General features: G+C 53.7%; 1 protein-coding gene across 1 annotated transcript; it reads left to right on the top strand.

Moving 5' to 3' along the window:
• The first annotated feature begins 4,432 nt into the window (after positions 1–4,432).
• On the top strand, positions 4,433–9,674 carry LOC309448111 (uncharacterized protein). Its single transcript, XM_082069353.1, has 6 exons — positions 4,433–4,475; positions 4,563–4,682; positions 6,641–6,680; positions 6,923–7,025; positions 7,324–7,444; positions 8,405–9,674. The coding sequence occupies exons 2-6, from the start codon at positions 4,589–4,591 to the stop codon at positions 8,602–8,604; spliced, it is 558 nt and encodes a 185-aa protein (XP_081925479.1). The 5' UTR covers positions 4,433–4,475; positions 4,563–4,588; the 3' UTR covers positions 8,605–9,674.
• The last annotated feature ends 713 nt before the right edge of the window (positions 9,675–10,387 follow it).

Genomic DNA, 10,387 nt, shown 5'->3' with positions numbered 1-10,387 from the left:
ACAGCTGCCTGCCTGGCCAACGCGTCCGTGGTGTCTCGGGGCGGGTAGCGGGAGTTAACGGGGAAACGGGGGTCGGGGCGAGGGAGGGGAGGCTGTGGAGCGCTCATTTTGGCCTCTCCGTCCCGTTTGCCTCTCTCTCCCTCTCTCTGTGTCACCTTGTCTGGCTCCCTGTCACTGTCTTTCTCTGATAAGCTGACCTGCTCTTTGCCCTCCTTTTTTGTGGAATCACAGGCTCGTTCTGCTTGGAAAAGACACGTGCAATTTTAAATTTGGGTTTGACTTCTAGGGTTCTTTTTCCCCATTAGTGTAAGTCGATGGCACGTTGTCCTGTGGCTCAGTCCCCGTTCTGTTCCGTGGAGTCTTCAATTTAGGATGTTCAGATAAGAACATCCCCAAGGAGAGGCTGTGCAGAGCGACCAATCAGATGGCGCGGGAGGGCTGGAGGGGCGGAGCGCTGGTTGGCTGCCTAGGCACGTCAGTTGCTACTCTGTCCGCCTATCGGATTGCTGGAGGGGCGGGCGTTGACGGCTCCGTACTGCGCATGCCCCAAAGAGCGAGCGCTGATACGCGGAGAGAATGGTGACTGGCGTGTCGCCGGCAGCCAATGAGAATGCCGAAGAGGCGGGCGTTGCGGTCTCCCTACTGCGCATGCCCGTACTGGGAGCGCTTCTAGGCGGCGATCGGTGGTGGGGGGGGGGGTAACCGGGAGCGAACGGGAACCGGGGTCGGTGCCCGGCGGGAGAGCGCGAGGGGAACGGAGCGGAACGGCGGAAGAGGCGGCAGGTGAGCGCGGCTGCGGCCACGGGGACCGTGCCGTTGGAACGGGGGGAGCGGGATGGGCTCCGTTTCCCCCCCGCCCTTACGGCCGAGCTGGCGAAGCTGGTGGGCGGCGTGCGACCCCGAGGGCAGGTGCGCTGAAGGCTTGCGGTCTGGAGCCGCGTCTCCCTCCGGCGCAGCGCCCGTGCCCGGTCCGGCAGTCCCTCCGGGAGCGGCGCAGCCCCCGTTAGCGGGGGCGCGTTTAAAAGCGGAGCTGAGGCGCGGTTGCAGGCTCGGTGCTGGGGCGCCGCTTCGGCGGGAGCTCGGGGCGAGGCGCGGCGGGTTCCGTGTCCTGTAGGCGCGGCTTTCGTGCCGCGGCTCTCCGTGTGCTTTTTTGTTTTGTTGCGTTTGTTTTTTGGGGTTTTTTTTCGGGATTCCCGCGACACGCGGCGCGACCGCTCGCCCGGGGCTGGCGCGGCGGGTCTCAGTGTCGCCGTCCTGTGGACAAAGCGCGGTGCTGCACCCGGCCGCCCCAATGCGGTGCTGCGGCGCGCCTCAGTGCTGCCGCCCTGTGGCGAAACTCGGGTACTGCAGCGCACGGCCAGGGGGCAGAGACGCTGTTTGCCCCGAGGCAGCCAGAGGTGCCAGATAAGAAACACAAGCAGCCAGAGGTGCCAGATAAGAAACACAAGCAGCCAGAGGTGCCAGATAAGAAACACAAGCAGTCAGAGGTGCCAGATAAGAAAGAAACGTCAGAACCGGCAGGAGCTGCAGCTTCACAGCTCCATCAGCGTTGATCTTATGAGTCTGATTTTGATGCTAGGCATTTTGACTTACATTATGCTACAGTGTTCTGTTTGGCACTGCTAGTGGGTAACAAATAATTGTGCTGTACCACAGCACGAGATGATAATATTTTGTAGATTTATACTGCCAAAGAATTTGCAAGTATATTGCAAAGGGGGGAATTCAAGAGAAGCTGCCAAGTTAGTGTATGCTGTGATGAAGTTATAGAACTCATACCCTCATTAACCAGTTGATGTGAGGTAAATGCTTTCTGACCCCCTGCACGCTGAGGGGATATTTTTCACCTTTTAGATCCTTCTGCATGACAAGAGGGAGACAGAAGATTAAATAACACGTTGTTTAGAAGCAGAGTGCTTAGTTTCTATTTAACTAATAGGTGTATTGTCAGTGTATTGGCCAGCGTGCCGCAGAGGAGCAGGAGGCGCCAGCCGGCATGGGGCACATGCCGGGTGCGTCCCCAGCTCGCCAGAGCTCCCCCTGAGCCTCCTCCCGCGGCCCCGCTCGCCCCGTGCAGCTGCCCCCAGCTGCGGCAGCTCCTGCGAACCCGTCCCGTGTTCCCGGGCCGCTCCCGAGCCCCATGGTGAAGGTGGCAGGCCGGCCCTCGGCACCTCTCCAGTGGCCCGTGAGGAAGGAGCAGGCTCAGGCAGGGGTGAGCTACGGTGCTAACGGCCGCTGCTTCTTCTTTCCTGCTCCCAGAGGCCACGCTGAGGATGCGGCCGTTCGCTGCCACCCCGGGGATGCCGTCGGCTGCGCCCGCCTCGGGCTGGCGAGGCTCGTCTGGCAGCGCGGCGGGAAAAGGGACGGGGGAGCGCGTCCCGTCCGTGGACGGGTGCTGCCGCGGCTGGAGCCGGAGAGGTAAAGAGGAAGAAATGCGGGGCCGTCGGCCCGACGTCTGCTTCCTGCGGCGGGCAAGAGAGGGAGCCCCTCTCTCCGGGTGGCGAAGGGTCCCTCTGCGTGGCGTGCAGCGGGCCAGGCTGTCAACGTGCGCGGCAGGTCCGTGCGCGTATCCTGGAGCGGGACGGCTGCGTGGCGAGCGAGCCAGCGAGGCTCCGTGTCCCCGAAGCCTCGTCTCGTAGCAGCCCTGACACCCCACCGTGTTCTCCTAGGCTGAGGACGGCCAAGCGCCCCGAGGGAGGAGAGGAGGGGACAGGAGCGTCTGAGCTGTTAGAAGCCTCCTGGCAGCCACCGAAAGCGAGAGCCACTGTGAGTCCCTGGCCCTCGGGCCTCGTCCCCGGCTTGTGTGTCCTGGTGCCTCCCTGCCCCTCCGTCTCCTTTTTCCCCACGCTTTCTCTGGCCCGTTCTTGTCCCCGCTGCGCTCTCGTGTGTGTCCGTCCCCGCTGTGCTCTCTCGTCTGTGTGCGTGTCCCCCCGCTGTGCTCTCTGCTCTGTGTCTGTCCCCGCTGCGCTCTCTCGTCCGTGTGCGTGTCCCCCCGCTGTGCTCTCGTCTGTCCCCCCGCTGCGCTCTCATCTGTGTGTCCCCCCGCTGTTCTCTTTCTCTCTGTGTCTGTACGTGCTGCTCTGTCCCCCGACCTTCCTGTCTTTCTCTTTCCTTCCTCCCTCCCTTCGTCTTCTCTCTCTGTGCCTTTGTCGTGCTCAGCATTGCTGGCGTTCTTCATTCTGTACGGCGCTGTTCCCGTCCTCGTTCCTGTTCTGAGCCTTCGTGCTGCCCCCCACCCCGGTTTTCTCTTTTTTTGTTGTTTTTTCCCTGCCCTCTGTCTCTCCAGGGCTCCTCATTCCTCTCTTTCTTCCTCCAGCCCCCTGTGTTCCCCGCGGTCTCTCTCGCTCTGCCATCGGTTTTGCCTGTTGCTCTCCCTCTTGCTTCCCGTTGATAGGAGGAACAAAAATCTTTTAGAAAGCCCTCGGCATAAGGTAGCAAGACCAGGCCTAACGTAACAGAAACCTAACAGAGAAAAACTGGCTCTACAGGGACTGGAGGTGGGGCAAAGCGGGATGTCCTTGGCTCGCAGGCTGGGAAAATGGAACGTTCCACTGAATGGAGAAGGAGCTACTTGAGTAGCAGCACAAAATGACAGTGGGCGTGCTCAAGAAATGAGGTCGAGAAGCCGACACCGGGGCGGGGGGGCACCGGGGACCGCTGGAGACCCTTGATGGACACGCTGGCACACCAAGGAGGGACTGCCAGCGAAGGGTGGGGTTATGGAAAGAGCTTCCGTCTAATGCATTAACTAAGCGCTGGGAGCAAATGAATATCCAATAGGTAGATGTAATCAATACCAAGAAGCGTGAGTCACATGCGCGCTCGATTACAGGGGCGATCCTTGAGCGTGCGGTGCGCTGTATTGAAATTGCCTGCCGTTTAACACTTTCAGAACAGTGTTAAAGAGTCTTTTTTGCCGACGTTTTGGTATCTCCCCGCGTCCCGTGGTTTCTCGCTGCGTCCCCGTGTCCCGCTCCCTGCCCGTGGCCGCGTTCCTCTCTGTCCCATTGACCGTGCCGGGCTTTTTCCCCCCGTCTCCGCCCCGCCGCGCCGATTTGTTTCTTCCTCTGCCCTGTTCCTCGGTGCTCTTCCGGCCTCTTTTCCTCTGTCCCCCCCGCTGCTGTGTTCTCTGCCTTGTTTTTTCAGATACCTGTCCCTGTTTTCCCTTCTCGCTTGTGAAGAGAAGCTGCCAAGTTAATGTATGTTATGTAATGTATTGCAGTGTAGAGCCGGCTCTGTATGTAGCGGTGAGGCATACCGTAGTTTGGTTTAATTCTCGGATAGGCCTTGGTTCTGACCGTGCACTGGAACGGCAAAAACTACAGCTTTTCCCTTTTCCAGGTTCAGAGCCCGTGCCTCATTTGGTTATATCTGTAAACATCCAACATCTTAGCACGAATCACAGGTGAATTTTTGACAGTTGCCACGTTTTCTTTTTATCCTCTTGATTCGTGCTTTGGCCTCAAAGTTAGCTAGTACTTGCCTAGCGGCGGCCAGGTCCAGTTTGGTGTTATCTTTGAAAATCATCAATTTATACCCTGTTCCTTTTGTTGCCATTTCAGGATCTATAGGCACGGCTGAGATTTGCATGGCTTGGAGTACTGAATGTATTAACCGAATAAAGCATGGGATCATACACGGTACAAACAGCTCCCCCAAAGAAGTGATCCCACCAATGGCCAGTAAGTATAGAATTCCATTTCTGTACTGGGACATGCGCAACTCGTGTTATCTCCTCTGCTATTTTCATGATAGCTTCCCCATTACCATCTATTTCTAAACAACACTCAGAAGTATTCCATTTCCCACAGACACCCCCTTCTTCAGCTAAAAGATAATCTAAGGCTACCCGATTTTGGTCCACTGCAGCCCTGGTCTGAGACAATTGTCTTGCTATGAGATTCAGTGCCTCAGCTGTCCGGTTGCTTAGTATTTCAACCACTGCTTGCAACCGGATAATTCGGTTTAGCATGTATATTGGGGTACGGTATCCCCAGCTTCCATCTTGGGCCCAGGTGGCTGGATCATAGTATTCAATTATCCTTTTCGCAGGCCATTCATCATCTTTCCAAGTTTGCGTTCCTCCTATGGGGACATGTGTTAAACCCCTCTTCTCTCTCTTTAAAGTTTTGTACAGAGGTTTCCCCAGATGACTCCCTTTTTCCTTTGGGAAAAGGAAAAATGCTGGTTGAATTATCCCTATTGTACAAGACCCTCTCCATTTAGGCATTAACTCGTTCTAAGCTCTATTCCCACATATCCAAAATAATCCATCGGGGGCTTTCCATGGTTCGTTGACATCGGTAGAGGCAGGATTCTGCCAAGATCCCCTTAAATCCCCCATTTCCTCCACGGGGTTTGCTTTGCTTCAATTCTTCCAGCATATCGTTTCATTTCCCAGGCTACAATTTCGAGACCAATATCCATTAGGTGGACCTGGCCACCGAGTGGGAGGAATAGAGGTATTTGATGAATTTGCCCGTAACACTAACTTAGAAGGGGTTTGTCCAGCGTATTCAGTAAAATCCAGTTTACCATCATCCCTTGACAGGCATATCTGCCCTATTATTAAGTGACTTAATACCCATCCTTCTGGTCTTTTTTCTCTCGAGTTACGTGAGTTCTGTTCCATCCCAGTAATCCTTCTGGGCTTACACTCTCTCCTCTCCAAGGCCACCGTTCTGCCGTTGGAGACCCCCCACATATCCAGCATGATGTGACGTTTAATTCCCGGGCTATCTTTTCCATAAGATCTATAAACAGGTTTTTCCCTACTGTTGGTAATTGTAATCCCTTGTCTTTTTTCCTTATTTCTTCATACCGATCGCTGTTTTTCGGTACCAGTTTCTGTTTCTCTTGCCTTCTTTTCAATTCCTCAGTGGCACTCTTAACTAACTCCTCCTTATACTGATCTTGCGCGCCCCCTCCATGTCGAGGGTTAAGATTGCGGGGTGACAATAAAACCCTGGCAGGTGTATTGTTAACCCCCTCTCCCCCCCCCCACTTCCCCCTTTTTCTTGCCCCTCCCTCTCCCCCCCTTCCCACTCAGGACAGGCGATCGGGAGGGAAAGAAGGACAGAGAGAAGAGAGTTGGAAAAATTAAAGATGTTTTACTAATGCTACTAATAAGAATAGAGAAAATAATACAAAATATACAAAACCAATCTTGAAAGTCTCAGCAACTGCAGAGCCGGCACCCAAAGTCCTGGATTGGACTCTGCAGCCAACTGGAGCTGGATTCAGTCTCTCACTAGGCCTCAGTTCTCAGGGAGGAGTAGCAAGATCCTCTCCTAGTGTCGGCCATAAGGAAAAAGGGGCGAGATCCTCGTGGTCTCCCACTTTTATATGAAGTATTCACGTGAATGGAATGTTATACACAGTTGGTCAGTTTCTTGGTCACTTTTTTCTCGTCGCCCCTCTCGTGAGATGTCCATCCATGCTTATCAATATGTTTGCATTCCATTGCTAGGTTTACCAAAACATGGGTCTGGTTCTCCAGGAAAATGCAGTTAATATGGAGGCTTTAGCTGACAGGCAAAATTCACTGAAAGAGAAACTTGTTTTTAACAAAACCAGGACACTTCATCTGAACAGCCGCACATAGCAGCTTGTGTAAAACAGATACTCTGTTCTCCCCTAGGGCAGGAGACAGAGCCCACACCGAGTCCACCTTTCCCTAGGTGAGTTGCTACCCATAACTTCTGCCCTTGGATTTCACATTTTTCCAATTTTGTTCTGTCATAACACCCAGAATTAACAGGAGTGTGCTAACTGAGAACATCCTGTGTCAGTCGTCCTATTCTCACGTGCTCATAGCATTTGGTACAGGGTTGGCCAGGCTAAGTTGGGAACAGTAAGTCCCCACTCCTAGCAAGAGGATCAGGTCCAGGTTTCTACACCCTCTGCCTCTCTGGCCGACCAGGTTGCAGCCGGCAGCCGAGTTCGTCATCTTCTCGGCAGCAAGGGCGGCGCGGAGTCGAGGACGTTCTCGGCGCGCCCCAGGGATTTCTCTGGAGGTGGCTCTGGTATGTACGTATGTGAATGGCATTTTAAAGTAATGAGCTGCCCAGTGGGGCTGTTTTCCTTTTCTACCTTTTTTTTTGGAGTGAATCAATGGGGGGACTCGGGGGGTGACGATGATGTTACCGGAGGAGCAGGCCAGCGAAAGATGGGGGCTCACAGCCCCAAAATGCCTGAAGAATCACGGGCGGGGTGTTCAGTGGTAGTGTGGCGAGGAGAAATTTCTCCCTGTCCGCTGCAGGGAAAACAGAACAATCCCCCATCAAAGCTGTCCTAGAGAGATACTTGCTGTTTGTCATTCAGGCTCTAGAACGGCCCGGTGTCCTGTTAAAGGTTGCGGTGGTGCGGGTCAGGGATCCCCAGGCTGTGCCGGGACCACAGGACGGCTGCTGGTGGAACCGAAGTCCAGGACAACTTCTCGGAGGTAAGAACCTTTCGATTTGTTCTCCTCAGGGCACGTCCCTTTGCCTCTGGACCCCTCACAAGCTTACTCGCCTAATGTCACCATAAGCAGAAGGGACGAAAAAGGGCCAAGAGGACAAGATCCTCATGATCTCCCACTTTTATATGAAGTATTCACGTGAATGGGATGTTATACACAGCTGGTCAGTTTCTCGGTCACCTGTTTCTTGTTGCCCCTCTTGCAAGATGTGAATCTGTCCTTAGCAACAAGTTAGCATTCCATTGCTCTGTTTACCACAACATGTATCTGGTTCTCCAGGAAAATGCAGCTAATATGAAGCTTTAGCTGACAGGCAAATTCACTAAAAGAGAAACTTGTTTTGTAACAAAACCAGGACAGCCCCCCACCGCGAGGGGCATGTTTTTTTCCCCCAGGAGGTCTGGGGGCACCCAGGAGTTCCAGAGGGGGACCCAGGAGTTCCAGAGGGGGACAGAAATGACATTTGTGCCGCGGCGGGTCTCAGTGTCGCCATCCTGTGGACAAAGCGCGGTGCTGCACCCGGCCGCCCCAATGCGGTGCCGCGGCGCGCCTCAGTGCTGCCGCCCTGTGGCGTAACTCGGGTACTGCAGCGCACGGCTGACAGGCAAACTCACTAAAAGAGAAACTTGTTTTTTACCAAAGCCAGGACAGCCCCCCACCGCGATCCCCTCAGAACTCCTCTGATTCCCATCTGCTCCTCTCAGGACAGCTGAGCTTGTCTTTTGTGACCCTGAGAGCCCCCATTTACCTTCTTTTACCTACCTTTGTTGTTGTTCCCAGTCTGTCCTGGTGTTTTCCATCCTTCGGGACTTGTTACTGTTGTGAGAGTCAGAGAGAAAATGAGGAGTCTCTGTGACTTACGACTGTCATTGTTGATCTACGGTGTTTTAGAGACGGGTTCTTGCAGGATTGATTTCTGGTTTGTCCTTCCCTCCTCCCCAGAACGTGGCGCTGGTGCGAGTTCCCCAGTACACGTGTGTGTGTCCAGCCGGTCTGTCTGGGGGCGAGCGCGTCAGGGTGGGCAGACGGCTGAACGGACGCGCTGTCAGCGGCTGCCGGACGAGCTGGGACTTCTTCGACCGTGTCCAGCCTTGTGCGTGTGGTTTGTTTTCACTTGCAGGCTGAAACAGCAGTTTCCGTAACGAAAAACACCCCAGCATGTCCCCCAACCCCCAACAAAAATAATGCCAGAACTGCCACTGAAAAAAACACAGGGAGTTTTTAAACGCACTGTTGGCGGAGCCGGCACCGACGATCTCTGGACACGTCGAGGCGCTGCGGTGGGTTTTCCTGGAAATTCCAAGGCCCTGGTGTTTTATGATTGTAACTACTTTCTTACTGTAAGACATTTAGAATGAAAACGTAAATAAGAGTAACCAGAAGAGTCTTTGGGAGTAAATAATGCCTGTCATCTACTCTAGCTGTTACTCAAAACTCTGCAGACAGTAATTATCCCCAATTGATGTAGTAAAATTTAAAAGAGTGGAATATAAATACTGGAGCACTAATTGGAAGTAATACCTGTGGAGAAAAACCCTCTAGTTTATATCTATAATAAAAAATAATGTGTGCTAGTTAATCCCCCTGGTAGTAATGTAATGATAAAAATGTTAGAGTGTAAATAAATGAAATTATTTAGGCGTGAGCAATAACTGAATTTAATTTCAGCTATTACTTGGTGAACTAGGCAGCAGTTACTCCCAATCTGAATCCTGGTTTAAAAACCACATTGTTTGGAATTCCTTTGAAATGGTAAAGGCAGAAAACTAATGTGGAGTCATTGGTAGCTCCATTTGCACAACCGTTATGAAATAAACTGCAGGCACGAATGACTGCATAGGAAACAAAGTAAGGAAGCTTCAGATTTTAAACAGCATTGGAAAGTGATCAGGAGTGTTTAGTATTTAAATTATAACAGAGCCATGAGATTGGAGGCAACAAAGCTCAGAACCAAACGGAGTCAAAACGTTACTTTTTTAAAGAGAAGTAAAAAGGAACCACTAAATAGTGGCTGTTTATAAATAGAGGTGTTAAAAAGTTCCCAGGCAGTGATGATTCCCAAAAGAACATTAAAAGATATTTAGATGTAAAATAAAATCAGAAAACAGTGAGTTATGACAGTCTGAATTTAACCACGGCTTTTCTGGGGTTGTGCAAAAACATGACCGGTATTAATTACCTCTGAGTTAAAATAAAAAGACAGCAAACTCGATGTCTTTAACAACAGTTAATTTTAATTTTTCAGTGTGCTGTCCACTCTGGCCTCTCCCTCCAGGGGCGTGGTCTGAGCAAGCCACACCCCCAACTCCACCCCATCCAAGCTCCGCCCCTGCCACTCTGTGCCCCCCGTGGGGGCGTGTCCCCTACAGACCCCTCCCCTTTCATCCCGCCCACCCCCAGCAGCATGACGCATCGAAGCCCCGCCCCCAGCTCCACCCCCAAACTCAGCCCCTGCTAAACCACGCCCCCTCAGAGCACGTGCTGTACAGAGCCCACCCTTATCTCGGCTCCACCCCTCCCTCCCTAAGCTACGCCCCCTTCGGGCGTGCCCCTCTCCCTACCCCAAGAGGCTCCTCCTATGGGGGCGTGACACGCGGAAGCTCCACCCCCCGGCCACTTTCCCCAGGCAGACCTCCCAATGCGCGTGTCCTCCCAGTCCCGCCCCTCAGCACTGACCCCACCCCCCGTGGGTGGGGCCACACTCAGCTGCGCGCGCTGCCCACCCCCCCCCCCCCAGGTGACCCCAAAGTAACTCCATAGCAGCCCTATGGCTGCCCCACCGGTACCGCTACAGCAGCCCCGTTCCTGCCCCATAAGCTCCAGACACGCCTCTGAAGAGCCCCCACAGCAGCCACTTCAGTGCCCCGCAGGTTATCACCACAGCCGCCCCTCCCGCCCCACGGCCGCCGCTCGGGACCCCCGGAG

This window comes from Streptopelia decaocto, assembly GCF_964273445.1.
Source record: "Streptopelia decaocto genome assembly, chromosome: 19".
Classification (NCBI taxonomy): Eukaryota; Metazoa; Chordata; class Aves; order Columbiformes; family Columbidae; genus Streptopelia; species Streptopelia decaocto.
The sequence above is the reverse complement of the archived record's forward strand: the minus strand, read 5'-3'. Positions and strand labels throughout refer to the sequence as shown.

What these genes read in the sequence shown, in the direction of transcription:
- LOC309448111 (XM_082069353.1), top strand. Translation starts at nt 4,589, where the DNA reads ATGGCTTGGAGTACTGAATGTATTAACCGAATAAAGCATGGGATCATA. An exon ending in CCGAGTCCACCTTTCCCTAG is followed by an intron (nt 6,681 to 6,922) that starts GTGAGTTGCTAC and finishes CTGGCCGACCAG; the next exon opens with GTTGCAGCCGGCAGCCGAGT. An exon ending in TTTCTCTGGAGGTGGCTCTG is followed by an intron (nt 7,026 to 7,323) that starts GTATGTACGTAT and finishes TTTGTCATTCAG; the next exon opens with GCTCTAGAACGGCCCGGTGT.